At 43.7% G+C, this 27531-nt stretch overlaps 1 protein-coding gene across 20 annotated transcripts in view; it reads right to left on the bottom strand.

Moving 5' to 3' along the window:
• Positions 1-27037, bottom strand: part of RBFOX2 (RNA binding fox-1 homolog 2) — a 261344-nt gene extending 234307 nt beyond the window's left edge. For 16 of the 20 annotated variants that reach the window (XM_060164660.1, XM_060164663.1, XM_060164661.1 and 13 more), the window contains exon 1: positions 26373-27037. In XM_060164660.1, the coding sequence (XP_060020643.1) occupies positions 26373-26555 (183 nt within the window). In that variant the 5' untranslated portion in view covers positions 26556-27037. The remainder of the gene's footprint in view (positions 1-26372) is intronic. The other 4 variants (XM_060164677.1, XM_060164664.1, XM_060164678.1 and 1 more) reach the window with 1 other exon arrangement.
• Between the last annotated feature and the right edge of the window lie 494 nt (positions 27038-27531).

Raw genomic sequence — 27531 nt, 5'->3', positions numbered from 1 at the left:
CTGTTTCTAAAGTAGCTACAAAGACTCAAAATGTCTCTATACATTCTCCGGACTCCCTACAGAACTTTAGCTATTTCTTCCACAAATATTTTTTTAAGTATTTACTACATTACATCATGCATAGGACCTCTTGCAACTAATTTCTGAAGCCAGCTATTGGAGATCCTGTAAATATTGGAAGGAACTGAGATGGGGAGGGAGTGTAAAGTCTGAGTCAGCTTCCAGGACCAAAGGAAACTTTTTCCTTGGCCTCCCAGGTTTAAAATTAAAATAATTAGTATGACAACTTCATTTAAAAAATGTAAAAGTCATAAAAACTTTTTCAGTTGCCATAGCTTACATTCTGGATCCCCTTTTATTCTCCTTTATATTTTTATCTTTCCAAGTGTACAGCAAATCCAGAAAAACAACTGTGGCACAATTTTATAATAATATAGTCTTTCTCACCAACAAATTAGCAAGGTACATGACCCTTTACCATATTTGACACCATCAACTTCAACTGTTATTTAATTTTGGCTGAGTTTATACATCACCTACACAACTGAATTGAAACCCTTTACAGAACACCCCCTGGATCTTCCTCTTCCTGCCCACACTACCTCACAAAGAGCAGAACCTCAAACGACACCTCTTGATTAGGTTTCACTTTACATAAAATGAGTCTGGGGATGAAATGGAGAGACTGGATCTAAAATGCACAAAATGAGGAATCAACGAAGGTGATTCTTTCCCAAAGAAGCCATCCTCCAGAAGTGGAAAAGAAGAAAGCTTTTGATCAAATCCGAAAGATGACATCGAGACCTCTGTATCCCCCGAAAGCCAAGCTACCAGTAACACAGCTAAGCAACCAAAGTCACTTACATTTTCATCCCCTTCTCCTTCGGTATGTATTTCTGATCACCACAATAACTTCCTTTCCAAGTAGCCCACGGTGACAGCCACTGCCATGAGAGTCAGGCATGATTTTAATAAGTCTAGTCATCTGTTTTCCAGGGTAACCTGAAAAAGCCAACAGATAAGCATGTCCCAGGCCAGCTCTGGGAGGTTCATGAGGTTGAAAAGGTAAAAAGGAGTTTGTGAGAAGATCACCATCATCTAAAAGGTAAGAGTGTATTCAACTCAAATGGGTGCATGGTAGTAACCACAGATTTTTTTTTCCCCCAACCAAAGCAACAAGGAAAATAGAATCACACTTAGGGTCTAAGGGCAAAGTATGAATTGATTTTTTTAAAATAAGTGAGGGGCTTCCCTGGTGGCTCAGTGGTTGAGAGTCCGCCTGCCGATGCAAGGGACGCGGGTTCATGCCCCGGTCCGGGAAGATCCCACATGCCGCGGAGAGGCTGGGCCCGTGAGCCATGGCCGCTGAGCCTACACGTCCGGAGCCTGTGCTCCCCAACAGGAGAGGCCACAACAGTGAGAGGCCTGCGTACCGCAAAAAAATAAATAAATAAATAAGTGATGGAAATAACTGAACACTATACTTTAGAGGAATCTGTCATTTAAGAATTTTGGTTAACTATTTATTGTTGGATGGGTACAATTACCCATACTTAGCAGACAGGGAAGAAGTTAAACATCTCAGCTCAAGGTTTCACAGAAGTCAGGTGTCCAAAGACAGAAACTCGATTTCTTAAAGGCATAAATTATGGGAAGAACTTCTCAGACATGAAATATAAAACATGTGGGAATGCATTATTAATTTTACATATTTAAGATCTAAGAACAGGAAATGCAAAAGTTATAGTTCTTATAACAATGTTAAAATACATACACTATATTTAAAAACAGAATTTTAGAGCTGGAAGGGATTGCTAGACAATAAATCGGTATAATAGCAATTCCAACAGAAACTTATGTCCAAGAAGTTCAAAGCACTTGGCTTTAAATGCTATATACGGGGCTTCCCTGGTGGCGCAGTGGTTGAGAATCTGCCTGCTAATGCAGGGGACACGGGTTCGAGCCCTGGTCTGGGAGGATCCCACATGCCGCGGAGCAACTAGGCCCGTGAGCCACAACTACTGAGCCTGAGCGTCTGGAGCCTGTGCTCCGCAACAAGAGAGGCCGCGATGGTGAGAGGCCCACGCACCGCGATGGAGAGTGGCCCCCGCTTGCCACAACTAGAGAAAGCCCTCACACAGAAACGAAGATGCAACACAGCAAAAATAAATTAATTAATTAATAAACTCCTACCCCCAACATCTAAAAAAAAAATGCTATATACATGCAGCATGAGTAAGACTTTGAAGCCTTAACTTTTGTACTTTATGATTTGTGCTAATTTATAACCTCTGTATTACACTTCTTATTCAAAGAAAAAGAAAGGAAGGGGGACTTCCCTGGTGGCACCATGGTTAAGAATCCGCCTGACAATGCAGGGGACATGGGTTTGATCACTGGCCAGGGAAGATCCCACATGCCGCGGTGCAACTAAGCCCACGCACCACAACTACTGAAGCCCACATGCCTAGAGCCCATGCTCCGCAACAAGAGAAGCCACCGCACCACAACGAAGAGTAGCCCCGCTCGCCGCAACTAGAGAAAGCCCGCGCGCAGCAACGAAGACCCAATGCAGCCAAGAAATAAGTAAAATTTAAAACGAAATTTTTTCAACCATTAAAAAAAAAAAAGAAAGGAAAGAAGGGAAAAAGGCAGGGATAGGAGGAAGAAAGGGGAAAAAGGGAGGGAGGGAAGAAGGGAGAGTGAATGAACAAAAGTGCCCAAAATGCCTTAGACCTCCTGTGACAGGAAAAATGCATCCCACTAGGGTTCTCGGTATCTACCTTCCTTGTGTCTGTTTTCCTTTGTTATCATCTCCGGGTTTTTTGTTTCTCATTGGCACTCCTGGTTTCTCTCCATCCTCCTTTTTACTTCTGCCCATCTTCCTTCCATGTCCGCCTGCCCGCCTCTTTTCATCTTTCCCTTTGCTTGCCTCAACTCCCTATCCCCACACAACACAAAAGTAAACCCCACTCAAAAGCAAACAAGAAATTTTACAACATTCTTTACAATGTTACAAATCATCTGATCAAACCGTTCCAGTTTAGGAAACTGAGGCTCTGGGAGGTTACATAATTTGCCCAATGTCACAAAAGTAATAAATGATAGAACCAAAACTAAAATCCAGCTTTTCCTGTTAAAGCACTAAAAGAAAGCACAGAACATTATTTTTAAATCTCAGTATACAAGGCCTTTCTCAGAAAGAAACAAGATCCAAAAGCTTAAAAATAAATACCTTATATATTTGATTACATTAAAATGTTTTTATCTGGCTCTAAAACACAAACACATATACATACATTTATATACTATAAACAAACTCAAAAGACAAATGACAAACTGAGAAATTTTGTAACATGAATGACAAGAGCTAATTTCCTTAATTTTTGAAAGTTCTTACTGACCAAAAAAAAATTCTTTCAAAACTCAGTTCATGACAAAGAAACACAAGTAATTTTTAAACATATTTTTTAAAAAACAGATCCTTTTTCAAAAATACAAAAAATCACTGTACCAGTTTTCACTTATTGGACTGGTGAAAATCAAAGTATGGTAACATATAGTTTGCCAAGCTGATAGGAAAAAGTCACTCTACTTCGTTCTTCATAGAAGTATACACTTTTGGAGGCTGCTTGGCAATACCTATCAGAAGTTTAAATGAACATACCCTTAGAGACCCAACAATTCCACTTCTCAGAATCTGTCCCCATATACTTACCTACAGACACAAGAACATATATATAAGCAGCACTGCTTCTACTAACAAAAGACTGGAAACAACCTAAATGTCCAGCAATAGGAAATTTTTAAACAAATCAGGATTTTAAAACATCAACAACAAAAAAAAAACTTACTATGGAATACTATGTGGTCATTTCAGAAGAATGAGGTTGCTCTGTACAAACTGAAACAAAATATCCTGCAAGATGTTCTGTTCAGTGAAAAGCAACGAAGAGACTTCAGGTATACAAAGATGTATGTACATCTGTATGTATACACATGTATAGAATTTTCCCAGAACATAACAGAAACTACTAAGGTTTCTATCACACCAACATTCCAAAAGGAATTTTAGGGCTCTTCTAGTTCTAAGAAGCTCCTACATTAGTAAGTTCTTCCTGATTGCTAACCTGCAATAACTTTCCTCGGAAAACTCATCCCGGGACTTCCCTGGTGGCACAGTGGTTAAGAATCCATCTGCCAATGCAGGGGACACGGGTTCGAGCCCTGGTCCAGGAAGATCCCACATGCCACAGAGCAACTAAGCCCATGCAACACAACTACTGAGCCCACATGCCGCAACTACTGAGACCCGTGCGCCTAGAGCCCATGCTCCGCAACAAGAGAAGCCACCGCAATGAGAAGCCCGGGCACCACAACGAAGAGTAGCCCCCACTCGCCGCAACTGACAAAGCCCGCACATAGCAACAAAGACCCAGCACAGCCAAAAATAAATAAATGTATTTTTTTAAAAAGAAAAAAAAAGACCCATCTCCAACTACCTCTCCTGGAACTCTTGAACCCTACATACAACGAAAATCTTTGCTCCTTCTCACCCCCTTCTTTGCCTTTCGACCAGCTCAACTGGGCCCCTTGGTAGCTCCCCTTTCCACACCTCTACAACTTTGATTTCTTCTTCACTCTCTCAATACTTCTCCTGCATCCTAACATTAATTCATTTTTTCCATATGTATACCTCACAGTCTTCCAAAGCCTAAAGGCCGTTGCTAGGAGTTGGCATTCTTTCTGCTCCCCATTGCTGCTTTTCTATCAATTCATATCATTCGTCACTCAGCAAACATTTATTGGGTAACAACTGTATGCTACCTATAATAAGTCAAAAAGTTCTACCTAACAGCTGGTCCCTGTTTTAAGAAACAGAGAGGAAGGGGAGAGAAATAATCATATTCTGTTGCCTTTACTCAACAACTCTTAAAGTTAATGCAGGGTTTCTCAACCTCAGCGCTATTGACATTCTGGGCCAGATCATCCTTCATTGTAGGGAGCTGCCCCATGCATTTTCAAGTGTTAAAGCAGCATCCCGGGCTTCTACCCACTAGAAGCCAGCAGCAACTCCAGTCAGGAGAGGCAAAAATGTCTCCAGACATTGCCAAACATCCCCTGGGGGGCAAAACCTCTCCCAGTCGAGAACTACTGAGTTAATGCTTACACATCATTCTACTTCCTCAACCTCCAGTTGACAACCCTTCCAAAGCCTCCAAGTTCTTCAACCTACTTATTTCCAGGGGACTTGACCTCTATCACAATCATCCATTTGATCACCATTCCTTAGGAATCATCACTACCTAAACTCTTCTAACATCAAGATCTCAAACTCGTGTCACAAGCTCCCTATCCTTTGTCTTCTCCCACCCCTTTCCTCCACCTGAAGCTGTCTGTCCCAGTTTACTGACGCTCAGCCCAGGGTAATGTGCACTTAGCTACACTTGTGGGCTTCTGAGTACTGTCTGATAAAGTTAAGAAATCACCAAGACCACCTCAATCCAAGCTGGCACTTAACTGAGACTTAGCAATCCTTTTATTGTACTTGTTATTATTTTTTTATTTATCTTTGGCTGCGTTGGGTCTTTGTTGCTGCACCCAGCTTTCTCAAGTTGCAGCGAGCGGGGGCTACTCTTCACTGCAGTGTGCTGGCTTCTCATTGCAGTGGCTTCTTGTTGCGGAGCACAGGCTCTAGGCGCATGGGCTTCAGTAGTTGTGGCTCACGGGCTTAGTTGCTCCGCGGCATGTGGGATCTTCCCGGACCAGGGCTCCAACCCATGTCCACTGCATTGGCAGGCAGATTCTTAACCACTGCGCCACCAGGGAAGCCCTATTCTACTTTTTAATGAATGCTTATTACACTGGAACAACACCTACCTCTAAAATTTCTCCACCATCTCAGAGTGTCATTACCATCCCTGCCTACAGGCTACTCTTCTTCTCTAACTGAAGGAAGACAGAGGTCCTCTGACATGAGCTCGGTCAATTTCCCTTCTCATTACCTCATACACATTAGAGGCGCAATAAATACGTGTTAAATTTAGGAAGGAAAAACATCATGGCTTTATATTAGCTCTATTTAAAAGAGCAATTTTTATGAGGAAAAAAGCTCTAAATTTTATTCTAAATCAAGACTTTACTCTACAATACTAAGCAACCTTAAGGAGAGTCAAAATGCCTTCTCAAGGCTACCACCAGCAATCAGTGGTGCAAACTGCTGCTGCAAAGGGACCCTCTGCATAATCAGTAAGGTACACTGAAGTTTTAGAATGAAGCATAAATATAAACTCCAGTGACAACTGATCATACTGCACATAGAAAGTGCTGCCCATAACTGTGAGTGATTCTTAATTCCACTATTCAGTGAGATGCAGAGAAGTACCTTAACAGAACAACAGAGCATCAATGGCAGTACCACGTGCTAAAGACCCAGCACTTGGCTCTCTGTGAAGACTAACAAATATTCCCTGAGAGTAAGAACTGCTCTGCAACAGAAGATAGGTTTTAAATAATTAATTAGCATAGGTAATTGTACAATATCTTTAGAATTAAGTGTCTCATTTTCATCTAACCCTAATGCCTCCCAGAAGTATGAGTTTACTGTCAGAAGAAACAGGCAGCCTACGTGTTCCACTTGAAGAACGTCTAGGTCCCCAGTGAATCTCAGGCATAACACTTTCCACCAGTTTCTGTCTCCCAGGGTAATTATGGAATAAGAAGCTTGGCAAAAGCTTTGGCAAAATAGAGCCAATCATTTCTCAAAATGTGTTCTAAACTTTTTTCTTGACCTTCGGCTTATGGTAGCTTAGACAAGTATCTTAAAAGCATTTCTAGTCGGCCATTTTTGGTAACTTGTGAGCAAAATTATTTTTAGCTGAAAAAGTTTATTTCAATCCCTCTCTCATAACTCAGAAGCATCTGACCAGGTTTGGTTCAAGCTTTCCAGAATAATTTGTCTTTGACTGGATTCAAAGCATAGGGTATTTCAGCTTCAAAGGGGAAACTTTCTCCTTAAGAGGCATGAACAACCAAAACACGCGAATATGCAAGATACGTGAAAAAAATATCACTTGACTACCTGCCACCTACCCTGCACACTGTGGAGATTAAGCACTTAAACGCTCGTAAAATGTTGAGAAAGTCTCTGATGGACAAAACATTTTGTTACAGCATTCCATGCTATGAAGAGCAAGATGCATGCCTAAGTGGTAGAAAGTGCTTCACATAAATTTAAATATAATGAAACGGAACATAAGGTTCAAGTTGTGTCCATGCAGCACTCAAACTGTGATTCCAAATAGAGTAAAGCTTCTTCTAGGATGAAGACAACGGGAAAAAAAAAAGTAATTCTGCTAGAAGGCACATCTACATATATACAACATAATCAAATACAGGTTTTCTTTGCTCTCTCTTACTTTTTTTTTCTTTTGGATGAACTAAGACAGTGTCTCTACTCCCCTACCACTATGAGGTTATGCTCCGAGAGTGGTAGGATAATCCAATCACCATCATCTAGTCAGCTTCGTGAACGATGGTACATGACTGCAAGGGGATGGCTGTCTGAGGAGGGTCTAACTACCAGAGGCAGTTTGGGAAAATTCTCTGCCCTCCCCACGGACCCAGTGAAGTTCCTCTCATACCTGATCCCTGGACATTCTGCCTCTCCTGCCCAGATGGCCTGAGCCTCCCTCTCCTCTACCTGCCTAAGCCCTGCTCACTCACTTAGTACTCACTACTGGCTTCTGCAGAATGCTCTCTCTGCGCCCATCCCAGCCTGGCTGGCTAAGAATTCCTCTATTATGCTGCCATAGAAACCCTGTACTCACTCCTATCAGAGTACAGAAGCTCCTTTATTTACCATCAGGTTATGTCTGGAATGAAAGGCTGCTCCTAAGTCCATTAGTTCATAAAATTCCAACGTGAAAAAAATCCAAGGAACCCATGGGTGCACCTCTAGTGAGGGGACATTTCTTAAGAAAACTAGAGAGGCTTATGGTAGTGGTTCTGACTTGTTTTGTTTCTTGTCAACTCATGTTGATTTGCACTTGGCCCTTTATTATCATCTGCTGTTGAATGAATCATCCCGTACACATATACAACATTTACCATTTCCTAACATCACCTCCATTTTTATTCATCTCTACATTTATCCACCTTTTCATATCAGCATTTTCGTTATAATCAGGTTTTATCCTTACTGAATAAGACCGTTAAAAATAAATATAATAGGGCTTCCCTGGTGGCGCAGTGGTTGAGAGTCCACCTGCCGGTGCAGGGGACACGGGTTCGTGCCCAGGTCCGGGAAGATTCCACATGCCACGGAGCAGCTGGGCCTGTAAGCCATGGCTCCTGAGCCTGTGCTCCGCAGCGGGAGAGGCCACAACAGTGAGAGGCCCGCGTACCGCAAAAAAAATAAATAAATATAATAAGACATAGTTAAAAGCACTGGAAACATCCTATATACCAATAAACAGTGTGACAGACAAAATTTAAATGACCATGTACCACCACCAGTACTATTTTTTCTTTGCTTGTGGTAAGCAGAATTCGCACTTTTGCTCTAACACGTAACTTTATTCATTTTTCTATGAAAATTAGCAAGTTCAAGGATCGTAAGTAAAGTAGCTCCTGTACTTATTCCTATGTAATTTTTTTCTTTTTTAATTTTATTTTTTTGGTTGCGTTGGGTCTTCACTGCTGCGCACAGGCTTTCCCTAGTTGTGGCGAGCAGGGCTACTCTTCTTTGCAGTGCACCGGCTTCTCCTTGCGGTGGCTTCTCTTGTTGTGGAACACAGGCTCTAGGCGTGTGGGCTTCAGTAGGTGTGGAGCATGGGCTCAGTAGTTGTGGCGCACGGGCTTAGTTGCTCCGTGGCATGTGGGATCTTCCCGGACCAGGGCTCGAACCCATGTCCCCTGCACTGGCAGGCGGATTCTTAACCACTGTACCACCAAGGAAGTCCCTCCTATGTAATTTTAATAAACTATTTTATTTTAAAAACAATACATGCATGTAATACAAAATTCAAAAGGCACAAAAGGTATACAGTGAAAATTAAATCTTCACCTATAACCCATTCCTTCATCACTCAATACCCCTCCCAAGAGGCAACCAATGTTACCAGAATCTTGCATTTCCTGGCAAAGAGAGTCTATGTGTACTAAGTATATGGATACTAAGTATACGGATATATACTTTTTTCATTACACAAATAGTAATAAACTATACACTTTTTTCAGCACTGTGACTTTTCACACTTAATGTATTTTAGTGTCTTCTAAATGCATTTATATAGAGCTGTCTAATTCTTTTTAATGTCTGCATGATATTCCATTTTAAGAATGCACATTATTTTAATTCACAGATTTCCTGTTAAAGAGCATTTGGATTTTTTTCAACCTTTTGCTATTTCAAATAATTCTGTACTGTGTATTCTTACACACAGACACAATAGTATCTGTAGAATTAATTCCTAGAGATGGAACTGCTGGGTCAAAGAATATATGTATTTTACATTTTAACAGACATTGCTAAATAGCTCTTTGTGGAAGTTATGCGACTTTTCACCCCACCAGCAATATAAGTACCTATTTCTCTACCTACACCCTTATAATACACTGTGCTACCAAGTTTTTCTTTTACTGTATAGTTGTTCCAGAAACCTCCCCCAATAAGCCTCCCAGGTTCCATAAGAACCTCCTTTACCTCCATAATCCTGGCATCTGGCATGTCATAAACATTCAAATGTTATTAAATGAATGAATGACTGAGCAAAAGGGTAATAGGCCTTTTGTACAACATGAGAAGTTTACTTTTAATATAAAGAACAAGGAAAGTGATTTAAATATTAGCAATTTTTCCCTTGTAGAGGAGGAGGGAGAGAGGAAAGTAAGAAAGGACTGACAGATGGATTGATGGATGGATTCTGATCTAACATGCCTTCTCCTAGAGGTTTTTAAAAAACAGGAAAGATACCTACCTTATCTGAAATAGTCAAGTACTGTCCTACCTTAAAGTAAGATACATAACCTATACTCAGAATGTCAAGAAAGCTAAAGGGCCTCCAAAGCAACAGCAAGATCCCTTCTCTGAAACTGCCATGGGATACTGAAGCCTCTCACATCAATATTCCTCTTACTTACACACTTGCCAAATAATTGACTCTCATCACGTATTGTACACAGTCACATAGCCGGTTAACATTTCATTCATTTGCTTCCGTGCAGTACCTGGCATAGTCACCGTAAAAAATCTTTCGGTGAATACAGTAATGAATACAGAAAAATGTATTTCGGTGAATACAGTAAGTGAATACAGTGGTGACCTCTGTACCACCACTGGTCGTGGGTCTGCCATGGTCTCCAGTGCCCCTGTTTGGTACTGTAACAACCACAGTAACAACGGATAGCACTTATATACGCTTACCGTGGACCTGGTACTCTTCTAAGCATATTATATTTACTCTATGAACTCATCTAATACTCACAACAACCTTGTGAGAAACTATTATTATCCCCATTTTACAGATGAAAAACTGAAGCACAGAGGAGATAAGTGACTTGCCCAAAGGACACACAGCTAAGTAGGTGGAGAGACAGAATTTGAACCTAGGCGGAATGGCACCTCTTACCCCAATATTTTAATACAGTGTGATAACTGCTCTGATAGAGTGGCACACAGAATATATATTACCAGAGCACCAGGTTTTGACATATGCTCAGTGTAAGCCTCAGAGAAATGATCACATTGTATTAAAATTATCTGTGTATACATCCACTTTCCCACTGCAAGTCCAAGTCTTAGTCATCACTGTGCCCAGCACTACCTGACTCAATAAATTCTACAACTGGGTTTTAGGTTAAAAATGGAATAATAAAATTCCATTTCTATTCCTCGGGTTTGCACTTCATATTTTCAATGTTGATGCTTCTTCATCTGTGTGCCACCATTTCCTAAGACCCATATCCTTTAAAGCAAGATGTGCTTCCTAAATTGTGCTACTTCCCTAGAGGTGCTGGCCAGACCTCTCAAACTGCCTCTGGGTACATCCTTGGAGTCCTAGAACACCACAGAGACCCAAACCACCATTCCTGCTGGGCAGGGCACTGGCAATACAGCTCCCACCCCACAGGAGCCACCAGCCTGCATCAGTGGCTCTTATCAGGAACATGGAGTAACTTGAGCCACCTGCCAACCCATCTCTCGACTGCTAAGACAGGCACTTTCTGCTCTCAGGTTGCACAAATGCCTGGAAACCTTACACCGAGTGTGAAGGAAGACGCAACAGGGGAAGCAACACAGCATCTGGTGCCCTGCCTGCTTCCATTCACTGTGTGGGGTCATGGAGACGGAGTGGGCCTAATTCACTCCCTGCAAAGCCTTGTGACCAGAAAGATTGTATGTGTGAGATTAGCATCACCACACAATGGAGGTCAACATTCATCCAGAATGCAAGACACATCCCCACTGGCCTCATTCTCCAAACAGCTGGAATGCTACCTCCTCTATAATATTTTTGTGAAGACAAAGGTCCATTGCAGAAGTCAACTCTGAAAAGCACTGTTTTAGTTCACGTCTTTAAATGCAGAAGTGTGTAAAGGTTAACTGAGCTAGAATCAAAGCCTAAGCTTGAAATCCTTAATTCTATGTCTGAATTAGAATCCACTACTGTCCACAAAACAAAAGAAAAATATTCCCTGTTTGTTGAACCATATCTATTTACTTCCCATCGAGTCTCAGTCACAGACTGGTCATATTCCAGGGATGAAGAGCATTCACTCAATCCTGGGCTTTCCACAAACACAGGAGTAAAGTAAAACTAACAGCAATTGTGGCTGCTGAGATGCAAACACCTACTAGGAACCAAACCTTTCTTTCTCACAATTCAGCACCAAACTTGGTTCACTGAACAGCCTCCTGACAGCAATAACATTCAATCAGGATAAACTTAGGCATTCTGGATATGTCTGGTATAGAAGATGTCATACGGAATAAAATCACACTGCAGTTAAGATTCTATATGCAATGACTCAAGGCGGATCCGGAGTATCATTACTAACTCAATGACAAATGGAATTATCTGACCCCAAATGGGCCCTACTACCACAAAAAGACAGGACCAGGAGCAGGTGACTGGAGCAGGTGGAGAGTTGAAGATGCCTACATTGTACTCAAGCATCTTTAAAAGGTATCATCAGTCAGGGATTTATGGATATTCACATGAGAGAAGAGGATGCAGATTAGGTCTCTGACCCTGCGATTCCATGATTCCATAAAAACGTAGACTCTTACTTTATGAGATCCTGTACTAATCAGAGTCATCCTTCCCAGAGACATTTAGATGTAGTTATCTCAGTAGAGCAGAACAGAATAATCCTAGTTCCAGAAACCTAACAAATAGAGAAAAAAAGTTTACAAGCTGATATAAAATGATCTCCAAATACTATAGAGAAAAGAAAAGCATATGAATATTAATACTACCATTTGAGTTTTTAAAAGGGGGTGGAGAAAATATTACGTAGATACTATCTCTGGACAGATACCCAGATAACTCACCATACTGGTTACTTCCGAGGAGAGAACTAGGTAGCTGGGAAAAGGCAGAGACTTTTTACTCTTCAGTCTCTTGCATAGTTTGAATCATTAACCACGTGAACATACATGTTTAAAAAATAAATGTAAAAGGTGAAAAAAAAAACTCCATTTAAGAAACTCCCAGAGAAATCACACCCAAAAAGTAGAAAAGAATAAGAAATGAGGGGCTTCCCTGGTGGCACAGTGGTTAAGAATCCGCCTGCTAATGCAGGGGACACGGGTTCGAGCCCTGGTCGGGGAAGATCCCACTTGTCGCGAAACAACTAAGCCCGTGCGCCACAACAACTGAGCCTGCGCTCTAGAGCCTGCGTGCCACAACTACTAAAGCCCACATGCTAGAGCCCCTGCTCCGCAACAAAAGAAGCCACTGCAATGAGAAGCCCGTGCACCGTAACAAAGAGCAGCCCCCGCTCTCAGCAACTAGAGAAAACCCGCGTGCAGCAGCAAAGACCCAATGCAGCCAAAAATTAAATAAATGAATAAATAAATAAATTTCAAAAAAAGAATAAAAAATGAAAGATTTTATTTAGTCCTAAAGCTGAAAGTCTGAGCTTATTGCTTGCTCTCTCATACCCTCTCTGAGCCTGACATAACTTCTCCATAAAAATGGGCACAGCATCTACTTCACCTGATTGAAACAAGAGAGCTGGTCCAGGTAACTTTGAGATGCCCTCAGCTCTCATGATTTTACACTACCCACCATTATCAATCCATTGACTTAGCTATTGTTGACCCATTACTTGATTGATAATAAAATTAGAGACTGATAACTTTAAGGCAAAAAACAAACAACAATAACAAACTACCATACATACAGCAACCAACTATCCCATCTAACTCCTCCCAATATGTACTACAGGAAAGTGAGATAAACACATAAAGTCTCTCCCACAATGTTTGGCACATACAAGTACATGATAAATTTGAGCAAAATCCCAATTCAAAACACTGGCTAGATCCAAATTATTGAAGAATAAAACTGGGGTTCAGTGTTGACTTCAAGTGCTACATGAATCCACTGTCAGGTAATGAGTAAAATGTTTTCAATATTAAACATGTGGCATACAATGAAGCACATATTCACTCCATTCCTTATCAATCATACCCTTTGGTCCAAGAGACATGAGGCTCAGCAAAAAAGTTACTGGATAAAAAGCCATAATATCTGGGTACAAGCATCAGTTTTGCCACTTCCCTGTCTTGAGGCTTAGAGATGTATATTTTCACCATCTGAAAAATGGGAAGAATCACCTACCTTCTGGGCTTGTTACAGGGAATAAGTTAAGACTTGTGTCAAAGCACTTTATAAACTATAAAACATCATATAAGTATAATTATAATTATTGAGGATTAGGTACATCCAGACATGATGATTACACAAAAAGCAACAACAATTATTAAGGACATTTTAAAAAATAGATTGGGGACTTCCCTGGTGGTCCCACGGTTAAGAATCCGCCTTCCAATGCAGGGGACACAGGCTCGATCCCTGGTCAGGGAACCAAGATCCCACATGCTGCGGGGCAACTAAGCCCGCGTGCCGCAACTGCTGAGCCCGAGCACCTCAACTTGAGAGAAGTCCGCACGCTGCAACGAAGAGCCCGCATGCCACAACTAAGACCCGACGCAGACAAAACTAAATAAATTAAATTTAAAAAAAAAAAGATTGTATAAATGTTGATTTATTTTTTCAACAAACGTTTACCAACTTATTATTATTAGTTATCCCTGGCACTGATGGAGGAACCAAGGATACAAAGATTAAGAGACTGTTCCTGCCTTTAAGGAAGTCAAAAAGCACTGGGATATAAGAAAACAGGGCTTGGTAATTATAATAAAAACAGCTATTGTATACTGAACACCTACTACGTGTCAGGCTCTGAACTAAGCACATTACATACATTATCTCTTTTAATTCTTATACCAATCCTATAACATATTTTATAAGGGAAGAAGCTGAGCCTTAGAAAAGTTACGTAACTTAACCAAGATCACACAGCTGTGATGTGGAAAAGCTAGGGGTCCAAGTCAGGTCTGTCTGTCTGTAAGCCCATTCTGTTTTTTATAATCTTAGAGTGGGAAAAACTTTTCTAAGCATCACACACACACACACAAAAAAGCAGAAATCATTAATGAAAATATTAACAGACCCTGTTACATTAAAAAAGTAACCTGATACAGTAAATGAAAAAAGCAAGGTGCAAAAACAATGTGTGGAGTATGCTAGTGTTTGCGTAAAAAGAAAGAGGGAGGAATAACAAGAAACTAACAGGGCAGGTGGAGAACAGGGAAGAGAGGAAGATGCTTCACTAAATATGTTTTTATAAATATAGAGTCACAACATCTGCTTATGAAAAGTAAAATGAGATAGTTTAAATTCTGTTTAACCCTATTCCAAAGTTATTTGACTCTGTGTGTGTGTGTGTGTGTGTGTGTGTGTGTGTGTGTGAGAGAGAGAATGACACCTATTATCATTTCACAAGGAGCAATCAACAAAAAACGGCTTGGGATAACATGAATTAGACCATTTCCTTGCTTAAAACAAGATGCTGGACCAATCAATTTTTGTAGGTTTCTTCAAACTCTGGGATACCGTTAAACCAAAGAAGTATTTATTATTTGCCTAAAATTAACACTGCAGAAAACAATTCATAGTGAAGCTAAAATTCAGTAAGGGTAAATGATCCCTACACCAACCTCAAGAAAATCAAATATAAAGGTTTCTTAAAACAGGCTTCCCAGAATTAAAACACAAAGCCTACCAGGGAACACTTACTCCCGACTACTCCTAGGGAGAGAAGTGCCAAGTAAGCATAAAGGAAAACTGTTCATCTACATGGATACCTGGGTATTGGTTAATCACAGCATTTTTATACAGCTGACAAAAATCACTAATGGTCCGTGATAAGCACCTCTCTGAAAGGCTTCTGCTCTGTGGACGCCACATGCCAAAGTTAACCAACTAATCTGCAACACTGTAAAACACAGCCAGCTCAGAGCCAAAATGTTGCAGCAAAAATATCTACTTAGTATCACAACAGCAGCTAAAGACCTGTAACACAAAGTAAGTGGACAAAAGATGTGTATCTAATGAATAATGAGCGGCAGCTGGGGACGGGAAGAGGCCATCAACAGAAATATCAACTTCTAAGCCCTGACACAGACCTTTTAAATATGACCAGCATCACTTCAAAGTCCAGAATGATACCAAGATTAGCCAAATTACCTTACTAAAAGTCACAAATCAGGCTATGGCTTCAATTTGTATGTGAGGATAGCAAACACAGACAAGTAGGAAATGGGCCACCTAAGTGACAGGTGTAGAGCACTACTCTCCATTCTTCAAACAAGGCCACCTCTGACCCCTCAGAGATGTGCAGCCTAAGACCAGAGTCATACTTTCAAAACAAGTGCTACCGACTCCCCATAAGCTTTGTCAGCGCTCCCACTGTGAGAGGCAGCCACTGTGGAGACTTCCTGAAGTGCCAACAAAGTCCTCAAGGCCATCGTGCCAGCCACCGACAGTGACAGAGTTCCTGGAAGTCTGTATGAGGTGCAAGCCAATGAGCTCAGCTTTGTGGGTGCTGGGAGCCACCACTAGACATCTTCCAATTTTGCCAGTTCTTGCTTTGAAATCACACGATCTTACTATCCCCTCCCCTAGAAACCAAGAAATAGCAGGTAAAAGCTGTCAAAGCCACATATTCAGACAGATCAGGGGACAAGCCAGTCTGACTAGGGGATAAGCGACCTCATTTGGGATTCTTTTGCAAAGGATGGGGGTGGGGGAAGGCTGGGCAAGAAATGGGGGTGGGGAGGAAACTAAACAATTCCTGTCTTCTACCCCAAATTATTACCCACCTTCCTCAGAATTTTTATGGAGCACTTAACTTCAGAAGGAAAAAGAGAGGAGGAAAAGAGGCAAAGAAAACTCAAGGCTGTAAATGTGACTGTACAAAAATCCCCGAGAGGATGACCTATGAAACTAAGCTCCCTGCAACAAGGGCTACCTATGCAGCTGCTTTTTTACTCGCCTAACCGTCCAAGATAAATAGAGCAGGCTCACAGAAGCCCACCAACTTCCAGGAAAATGGAACCAAAGTCCTCTTGACTCACGACAGGCCACATACCCCTGAAATAAATCCCTAAATGAAATCCATACAGGTCTGCTCTGGAAATCATCCTGGCTGACAGCAACGAATGCCCCCTCCTCCAAACAGCTGCCGATCTGCAGAGGAAAAAGCTGCTCAAAATAAAGCAACTGGAAGAACTTCCCATGAGCCTCAGTTCCAAAAGTGTTCCAACTCCAGCATGCACTGGAGCCCACATGCAAACCCCACGGCGCCCCGAGACCACGTGTGCAGCTCCTCTCGTTCTACCAGCGTGGCTCCTGCTCCCCACCCCGAACCCCAAAGCTGAGAGACTCCCACAGCTTCCCCCGCCCACCCCTCACAAGAAATCATGCTTTGCTTGTGGTATTAACAATTTAGGATCCAGCTAAATCAATGCAGCCCCGAAGAAAAATAAACAGTATGCCTCGTCAAAAACCATATGCTTGGAATAAAATATCCAATACTCAGTGCAAAACCTCTTTTCCTCGGCAAAGGAGAAACCAGGGAACCAGCCCCTATATGGGAAAAGTCCCACATACCAGGGTATTATCTAGGGACTTAGGTCCCTAAAAAATCCGAGTATTATGGTTGAACACACCCATGTGGAAGTCTAAATTTCAAAGGCTCGGTTTCCACCCTTGGGAAAATAGGTTTCTAAGCAGTTACTCAACCATTATCATTTGGTTATTCAAAATTGTCATCTACTTCATAAGTGGTACTTATCATGTGTGCTGTGCCTTGAATCCTCAGCTGAAATTTCTAGATGCCACGTATGTGCAGAACACGTCAGAAGGAAGTGATATAACTGGTCTCTCTCATTCCCTTTTTAGAACCTGCTTTATTCACTCAGAATCCAAAAAGCCAGAGGCACTATAAAGTATGCCCATTTGCCTTTAAAGAGGCCCCAACTAAACTAGCAAGGGAAGTCTCAAGGCTGGAAAACAGGCGAGGATTACATAGGAGCACAAATCAGAAGCTGCAAGGGAAGGAGGTGGGGATAGCAAGGGCCAGGGAGAGAAGATTCCTGTAAAATACTTCTATGAATCTGTCTCCAAAGCTGAGATTTAAAAGATCTATATCAGGGACTTCCCTGGTGGCACAGTGGTTAAGAATCTGCCTGCCAGTGCAGGGGACACGGTTTCGAGCCCTGGTCTGGGAAGATCCCACATGCCGCAGAGCAACTAAGCCTCTGTGCCACAACTACTGAGCCTGCGCTCTAGAGCCCGCGAGCCACAACTACTGAGCCCGCCTGCTGCAACTACAGAAGCCCACACGCCTAGAGCCCGTGCTCTGCAACAAGAGAAGCCACTGCATGAGAAGCCTGTGCACTGCAACAAACAGTAGCCCTGGCTCGCCACAACTAGAGAAAGCCCGCACACAGCAACTAAGACCCTACGCAGACCAAAATAATAAAAATAAAAGAACGTATCAATTATCCTCATTTTCAAACATAGCCAAAGAATGATCTGAAAAATAGCATATATTCCGTGAGGTGTCTCAGTTGGGTATTTTTCCTGCATCCATAAAAACAAGCTATAATAGCTTATGAAATTCACTGGTTGGGAACGGAAAGGCTAAAGTCCACAGTCGATCAAATGGGTTTACTCCCAAATGGTGGTAATACATCTGAACTGCAACACTCCAGAATCTCTCAGCAGCACCGTAAAAGGTAGGTCAACAGCCTGCTCCAATGAACTGGAACAGGTTAGCTCTAATTGCCCCTTAATCGTGTGGTTCCTCTACTTTCCTCAGCCACCCCATCACAAAGGCACTTTTTATACATATGCACGTGCTCTCAATTAATATCTGAGCACAGGAAATGAAACATCAGGTTGCCATGCCCACCCGACACATTCGGCAGTTAAGTTCTAGCCCAGCTTCGGTTTTCAAAGACCCCTCTCTCACCTTTAACCCTGATATCAATGGGAAGATCAGGTACCATTCACAAATCCCACAATACCTAGTCTTCAGAAGAGCTGGAAAGCAGACCAAGGACTAGACCCCCCAGGGAAAATCTGGAAAAACAATTAAAGCCATCTGCTGGCCCCAACTGAGGAGCAGGAAGACAAAGTTCACTTCAACAAGAACGACAGTTTCTTACTCCGGCCCAGGCACAGTGCGAGACCCTATGGATCCCAAAGGCTCCCCTGATCTCACAGTCTAGGTGGGGGTAGAGGGGCAGACAGTTGAACAAATGTTAATCTAAAAGTCCTAAAACAGAGGTCTGGACATGATGTTCTGGAAAGCAGCAAGAATGTGGGAGGGATGGGAGCAGTGACAAAAGGCATCCAGGAGGAATCAGTATCCCAACTTATTCTTGAAGATTGAGCCTTACAAATGAGAGAGAGATGTGAGGCAGGAATTTCAGGTGGAACAGAAACAAAAGCCCAGAGGAACGAACGAGCCTGGGCAGAACAGCGTGCTCAGGAACCTGCAAGTCCCTTGCCATGGACTTGGAGGTGGAGTGTAGAAAGAAGCTGGAAAGGCAGGCACAAGTCAGGCCAGAAAGACCTGGTAGGCCAAACAGAATGGACTTTATCCACAAGTCAAAGATAAGCTATCAAATCATTTTGAGCTCTTTTAGATGGATGACTCTGTTAGTAGTCAGGAAGGTGGGTTTGAAGAGTCCAGAAAGAGACCACAAGAGACAAATGCATCCCAGCCCAATTTCCACAAACAAAAATGAGAACAAAACGTGCCATCTATTGGATGCAATACATTTAACCAACAAACCTTATAAAATTTGGAACAAAATGACATTTTCACCACTCCTGCATCCCAAGTACCACCAAAACAGCCAGTGCCTCTGTCACCCACACTCCCAGGAGAGATCCCACAGGTTCCTGAAATGTCCACATGCCCAATGCAGGGACAGTGACATTTCAGGAGTCCTTTTAGTCCTTAGCAAAGAAGAGAATGTCTCCTCTTCCTCTCATTGGAGAGACCACCATGACCAGGTCCATTCGCCTCCTCCACGCGGATGTCAAACCAATTAGATTTCCCGGTTTCACACAATGCTCATCTCAGGTAACTCCCAACTCCGGCACTTAATAAATCAGAAGCACATCAACCACTCCATGCTGATTGAGCAGTAAGCAGGAACTCGTTGAGTGCTGTGTAGCAGGTTATAAGGGAGGCAAGAAATAAACATTTACTGCCGAGCTCCATGATGAGAACTTTAAATAATCTCAGTTTCTCATTATAGCAGCTCATCAGAGTATGCAGTAATTCCCCCAGTTCACAGATGTGTAAACAGGAGCTCAGATGTTAAATATCTTACCAAAGGTCATTCAGTTGGTTGGTAGGTGGAGGAACCAGGATTCAAACCCCAATATGAGAAATTCTAAATAGTGTTTCTTTCACTACACCATACTTCAAGTATGTATGGATAACAAACATAATGACATATTAAGGTTGGTAATAATAATAGCAACAGTATCTCCCCTTTAAAAATTCAGAGGGGAAGCACATTATACAGTCTCAGATGAAGGGATCACTCAGAGAAGACACAAATGAGTGATCACAACTGGAATCTTCAAATGCTCCAAAAAGGTCACTCCTGAGCATTAGTGGCCAAAAACTGTTCAGACTCAAATAATCAAAGCAACCTGACTATACTCCAGTGAAATATATCAAATCCTCCATACCCTTCCCCTCAGGGTCTCTTAGACAACATCTGAAAACACTCATGGCTGATTGCTTGCTCTCCCTGCGCTCTCTTAAATGATTTCTCAAACTACTTTACCACCCAAATTACAGAAATATGTCCAGGATTCACATGGCAGTTCTGATCCGATTTGCCCCAATCCTGGCTCAAGCAGCTTTGCACTACCCTCCTAACTAGATCAGCGCCAGCCAATGGGTTTATTCAGGCTGATCTGTGATGGATTAGATAATGAAACCTTAGCCATGTAAGCTGCCTGCTAGTACTGGGGCTGTGGGGGAGAAGAATAGGAAACTCAATACTCCTAGGGGCCACCTAAACACCACATGCACTCGCCATCCCTCCTCCATCTGTTTGCTCACGCTCCAATTATTGCCATTTCCTTTCCACCGTCTCGCATGCTCTTCCCTTCTGTCTCTGAAGGAAGTACACATTTGCCCCAGAAAAAGATGTTTACCACGCTTTACAAATGCATATCAAAAAACAATTCAAACAAGTCCATTCACTAAAATGACCATCTTTATTTTTTCCACAAATTATTAAAGCCTGATATCAAACTGATGGCCTGAGAGATGCCAAACCAGAGATTCACTAGCAACATTCTTGTTTACACCAAGTAGTACATTGAATTTCTTTCCCAGCCCTGTAATCTTGAGGCCTGTCTGCATCAGTCTGCTTTATATCAAAATGAAAGTTAAATCTCTGGTTAGCTTTTTGTTGTGTTCACATGTCAGTATGATAGAGGAAAAAAAAATGACAACGTGGCTAGAAAAATGGGAGAGGAAGTTAGGAGACAAATTCAACTCAGGCTAATCTCTTGAGTTGCCATGAAGAATAATTCTACTTTGAATTCAGATCTTTCTCCTTCTCAAAGACATTCCCAGTTTCACAATCACAAGCTTCCTTGTGAGGCTTGAAAGAAATTAGTAATTTTTACATGACTGTGCCTCAATTTCTCCAACTACAATATTTACCACTCTGGTAGTATTATGGGATGAATGTCTGTGTCCCCTCCCAAACTAATATCTTGAAGCCCTAGCCCACAGTATGATGGCATTTGGAGGTGGGGCTGTTGGGAGATGATTAGGTCATGTGGGTAGGACCCCCATGTTGGGATTAGGACCCTTATAAGAAGAGGAAGAGATCTCTCTGTGTGTGTGTCCACTAGCATACATGGGGAAAAGGCCATGTGAGCACACAGAGCAAGAAGGCAGCTGGCTGCAAGCCAGGAAGAGAGCCCTCACCAGACACCAAATCTGCCAGCACCTTGATCTTGGACTTCCAGCCTCCGGAACTGTGAGAAACAAATTTCTGTTGTTTAAGCCACCCAGTCTATGGTATTTTGTTAGGGTGCCTAAGCAGATTAAGACATGTAGAAATGAAAAATTCAATAATTTTAGTGAGATATAGTTCAAAAAATCACTTTGAAGGAAAGCACATCGTTTTTATAACTCTACCCAAATGGTAGCACCACGTTCAGTTTCAGCACCAAACGCTCAAAGTCCAAAGAGACATCCACCTAGGAGGAAAGAAACCCAGAACCAAGCAAATGGGAAGATAAAGTACTTCAAGAAATACAGTATCTACAGAGCAATTACAGGCTACCTGGAAGCCCTTCCCTGAGACCAGAAAGTCTTCCTGCTACTAGTGGCTGATTCACCACTAACATGAACAACTTCTGAACTCACTTAGCTACAATGGATTTATGACTCTATGGTCAGAAGCAGTTAGTTAGCCATGTAACAATCACATTCCAACATTTCACTACCATAAAGAATTTTGCTGAAAGCTATAAATAATAATTAAGGTGCACCTTGCCTTATGAAGCAGCTAAGTTCCTAGAAAGTTGCACAAAAATTGAATTTTTGCTCATCAAATTGTTTATATTCACTAGAAGAGCTGAACAAAAGAATTTACTCCCCGGTATGTTTAATAAAGCCCAAATTTTTCACATATATCAGACTTGCTTAAAGTGAAACAAACCTCTAATATCTATATATATAACTCACTTAACTTTCTACCAGGTTAGAGTACAACATTTCCAAATACCCCCTTTAACAACTAACTACATCTCTCAAGCTGTGTTTCAGTTTTCAGGTTGAATTTGTCTCTTCCCTCCTACTCTACAGTGCAGGGTTCTCTAATTCTAAACTGTTTCCAGGGCTGTGTGAACTCCTCTGCCATCCACATAAAGCTTCTGGATACTGGCCTTGAAAAGGAGTGACCCGTCCTCTCCTCTCTAGGGTTCCTTCTTAGCATAAGGATTATAACAGAAGCACCACAGACCCTCTTGTGTCCCTGGTGCTCCACTTGGGGAAGTAATGATTTATCCCAAAAGTTTAGTGGCTGTAACTCAACAGGGTTGGAATCTGCAGCTTAGAGCCGTAGCTCTAAGCCGTAGTCTTGGGAAATTAACTCCTGTTTAAAAAAAAAAAAAAAAAAAAAAGGGTTAATCCTTTGACACTCAAAAGATTGGGGAATTTCCGGAAAGTACTTTCACCCCTAAATTTCATGATTTTTTTCTATCCCTTAATTATTTTAAAAAGGTAAAATTTCAACTTCAACGTAACAGGCATTGAGCACTTACTATGTGCCCAAAACTGTGAGGTATTACAAAGGATAACTACGAAGAAAATATAGTTCCTGTCTTCTAGAAGCTTACAGCATCACTAGGGAAGCAAGAATAAAACAATGAAAGGACAATACAAGATGATGCATAATTTAGCATCAACACAAACAGGAGGCAAGAGGAGGGTCTGACTGGTGTGAACTAAGCTGTCAGGGAAGGCGTCCCAGAAGAGCTATGACCTCCGAGAAACTCCATTTGTGTTAAGATATAAGAAAAAAAACATGTGCTTTAAGACAAACCCGTATACCAAAAAGCAAGTTACTCTAGATTTTTTATGTGTATGTTTACGTGGGCCTATAGACATGTCTACACCGCTGATATTTCCTAAAACTGCCTCGCCCCTGCTCGTTCTCCTCCAGCTACACTGGTTTCTTGTTCTCAAACACATCAAGCGCACTCCTCCGTCAATGCCTCTGTACCCACAGTTCCTCTGCCTGAACGCTCTTCCCTTAAATATCTGAACAGGCCCATTCCCTCAGGTCATCCAAAGGTCACCTATCAGAGACGCCTTCCCTAACCATCCTCCTCACCACTCTCTACCCCTTCCCCTGTTTTATTTTTCTTCTTAGCACTTAGGATAACCAAATAATAGTTGATTTCTTTACTGTCTGTCCCTTTCAATTAGAATATTAGTTCCATGAGAGCAGAGTCTTTGTTTTGTTTACTACCATATTTCCTGGGCTCTAAAACGGGGCCTGGCACTTAGCAGCTGTTCAATAAACATCAGTTAAATGAATATTAAATATCCTATCCTTCTTATCAGAATGATAGGAAGGTCCCAGAGATGTAGGTGACCTAGGCTTAAATTTTATCTTTTCATGAACATTATTTTTCCTTTACTCCCAATTATACCTCAAATTTCAACCTCCCCATAAAACTTTCCTTGACCATTTTGGCAAGAATGACCATCTCTTTCTTCTGGCCCCAGTGGCACAAATCCTCTGCACGCTTTGGCTCTGAATTTTGCAATGTCTTGCGACACACGTCTACCCTGTGGTATCTCTACTTCCATTCCTCTGGAACTTACCAAAAAAATTCATATATATATATACACATATATATCTACATATATATATGATATGCATACATACCTATGTATGATACACATACATATACGTACCCACACACGTGCACTTTTTTTTTTATAACTTTTCACCCATTTTGGCTCCCCACCTAGATTGCAGACACCAAGTACCTTAAGGTCAGGGAACTTGACATATTTTTTTAGAGATAACTTAGAAATCATCCTGTACCAACACTGTATTTTACAACCAAGGAAACAGAGGCCCCCAAAGAAGGGATTTTCCCAGAACCATACAGGTAGTTGAAGGTAGGGGGCTAAATCAAGGATGATTTGAATACCTGTGTCACATGGTATATTGGAACTACAACAATGAGAATGCATAAAGTGAAAAATAAATAAAGATCCACAAGTACACAGAGTGAAAAAAGGATTCTCTGTGGGATAATTCTAAGTTGCCCATCTGTACCCAAAGGACCTAATCCACTGCTTCCTCTGCATACTCCAAAGTCCCTATACACTGCTCCATTTCCAAATACTACTATCCTCGGCCAATTTGAAGGCAACCAGCAAACAATGGGCCCCAGAAGGAAAGGTGGGGAAGGCAGTGGGAGTCTCACTATTAACCACGATTGACAGAAACGATAAATGAATACAGACAGGCACAGATCTATGCACACACCAAGCAGAAGATGCTCACCAGCACCCACATCCAATCTTCTCTCCTCATCATCCAGTGTTAACCCACCTCACCTTAAGTCTCCCCATATTCCTCTATATTTTCTCCATGGCCCGAGCTTTTACTTCTCACAAGCCCTCTGCCTGAGGGAGTTCAAATGGAGAACAAAAGGAGGCAAACGAAACAAAAGAATTCAAAAATAAACACCAAGAGGGTCACTTTACCCAAGTCAACACAAGTAATAGAGCAGCCTCTGCAAGGGAGACCAAGAAGCGCACAGCAAACATGCCAGGCTTAAATACAGCTCCGTCTCTAACACAGGAAGTCAGACAGAGCCTTGAAAAGCAGAGAGAGAAGAGCACAGGAAGTCTTTTAGCACTGCAGAGATTTCCAAGAGTGCTGTAATGGAGAGAGCACAGGAATAGGAATTAGAAGACTAGGCTTCTAGCTCTAGTTTTACTACCAGCTAAGTGAGTGGCCCTAGGCAAGTCACTAGTCTGCTCTGGATTTTTGATTCCCCATCTGTACAATGAGGTAGTTAAAACATTTTGGGACTTGAATAAAAAAAGATGAAAACTGTTGACTTTCTCCCACCAAAGAGTTCTATTTTGCATAAGAATCTTCCAAGTCTATCCAGGTTAAGAACTCCAGTCAAAGATGATGTCTCTGGTCCCTTCTATCTCTAACATTCTGTGATTCTAAGAGAATTAGGCAGAAGTCTAAACGACTGCTGGTAGGTAAGCCTCACCCTTTCATAGTAAGTATGTTCTGAACAGAAACCAAATCCTAAAACCTGGGAAGGTTTCACGATCTTCCTCCAATTACGAAGTCAACTGACATCGTCACTACATTTGCCAGTCCCTATCCAAATCAACCAGCTTCTCCCTGAGTCCACAACTCAGAATCCAGTCTTCTAAAAACCCTATAAATTTTCTTTTATACCCCAGGACATTAAAGAACTAGTAAGTGCCCCAGCTATATAAAATGCAACTGGCAAAGTACAGGAGGGGCAGGTCCTGTGTCGCCAGACTCAGTAGCTCCACAAAGTTAATGAGCTCGAGCACCACGGCGTCCCCTAACACTACCCAACTCCTCGTACTTCTCACACTCCTTGTGGAACTGATTTAACCCACAATCTAAGCCACATCCCCTTTGGGCTCTCGAGGAGGTTTCTCGCTTTTCACTCCTCTCCTTTCTATGTCGCTCCCCTTCTCCATCCCAGTTGCGTGTCGAGGGGCTGACAAAAAGGTACTCCCTCTTTGCGGAAGGTTTCCCACCACTCTCTCCCCGTCCTTGACTGGGTCTCCGGCTCTCTGGACAACAGATCCAGGATCTCTTGGCTTCCACCACACCCCAAGGAACTAAGGAAGGGTTTGAAGAAATGGAATCCATCTCAAGCACGTTCAATTTCCTCCCAACACCTATTCATGCGACGTGGCCCCCCGTCCCCTCAGGGATCAGTACCCTCCGGGGCACACCAGGCTCCACCTGCACCCTTCGCCTCCAAGCTGGGGCTCGCCCCACCTTCCAAGCAGGCCCCGACCGGCCCCCTCCCACCTCCAAGCCGGGACCCCGGGCAGCCCTCCCCGCTCCAAGCCCGGGAGCCCCGAGCCGCCCCGCGGCCCCCGCGCCGCACCCCCGCGGTAACTGGGCACCCGCCTCGCACGGTCACCTGCATCCCGCCGCCGTCGGCCGCCGCCTCCTCGGTGCGCGGCCGCTTGCTCAGGCCGGGTTCGGCTCCGTCTCCTCCCCCTCCGGGCACCGGCAGCTCCAGCTCCGACTCCCGCTTCATCCCCCGGGCAGCGGCGCCGGGCCCGAGCTGAGGCGGCTGCTGCGGCTGGGCGCCTTCCGCCATCCGCCCGCGCCCCCCTCGCCTCCGGGAGCCCGGCGACCCGCCACAGGCCACCTCCCCCTGGGCCTCGGCCCCGACTGTCGCGACAGGCGGGCGCGCGCCTGCCCCCGCCCACGCGTGCGTACGTGCGTGCGCGCGCGGGCCCGGCTCCCCCTCGCCGGTGGCGGGCGGTCGCCGCTGGTCGCTGGCAGGCCGGCTTCCCGACTCGGGGCAGCCGGCGGGTCGCGACGGGCACTCGTTCGCGCCCCTACGCGCACACACGATCTCCGGCCCGGCCCGGCCCGCCGCGCGCCCCGCCTCGCGGACTCACGAAGCTAGCCCGCCAGCCCGCGCTCGTTCCCTTACACTGGCCCTCGCCACACGCCGGGCCGAGGGAGGAAGGGGGCGGTCCGGGCTCCCTAGGCGTGGGGAGGGGTGTTTATTTGCCGTGAGGTGGGGCTCGAGGCCGGAACGAGCTGACTGGCTGGGATCCTCCGACCCGCCACTGTGGCAGCCCCGGGAAGGCGGGGAGAGAGAAAGAAGGAGGGAGGGCCCGGGATCTGGGACTCCAGCCCGCGCGGGAGGCCGGGGCGGCGGGGGAGGGGGGAGGGGGGCGGTGGCCGAGGCCGCGGAGGGGGCGGGGCCAGCGCCCCTCGGCAATCTCCGCCGCCTCCGCTCCGGGCGCCCGAGGGAGGCCGGGAAGAGATCGGGGGAGCTCGGGGATTTACGGCGCGGTCGAGGGATTGTCCTGGAGGTACCGCGCGGCTGGAGTTGCAGGGCGGAGGGGGCGGAGTCTGTTTCCCTAAGGGCGGGGCCACAGCCTAGAAAGGGCGGAGCTTGAGAGGCCCGAGGCCGCGTAGCATCTCCCTCTGGCGGGACTCGCTGTGCAGAGTTGTGCAGCGAATTCGCCCATCTGGCCGCGTCGGTTCCAGGCGAGGGAAGAGGGGCTCTGGGGGAGAGAGGTCTTTGCTTGCTCCCTCTCCCGCAGGAGAATGGGGAT

The sequence above is a fragment of the Lagenorhynchus albirostris genome, chromosome 11 (genome assembly GCF_949774975.1).
Source record: "Lagenorhynchus albirostris chromosome 11, mLagAlb1.1, whole genome shotgun sequence".
NCBI classification, from domain to species: domain Eukaryota; kingdom Metazoa; phylum Chordata; class Mammalia; order Artiodactyla; family Delphinidae; genus Lagenorhynchus; species Lagenorhynchus albirostris.
The sequence above is the reverse complement of the archived record's forward strand: the minus strand, read 5'-3'. Positions and strand labels throughout refer to the sequence as shown.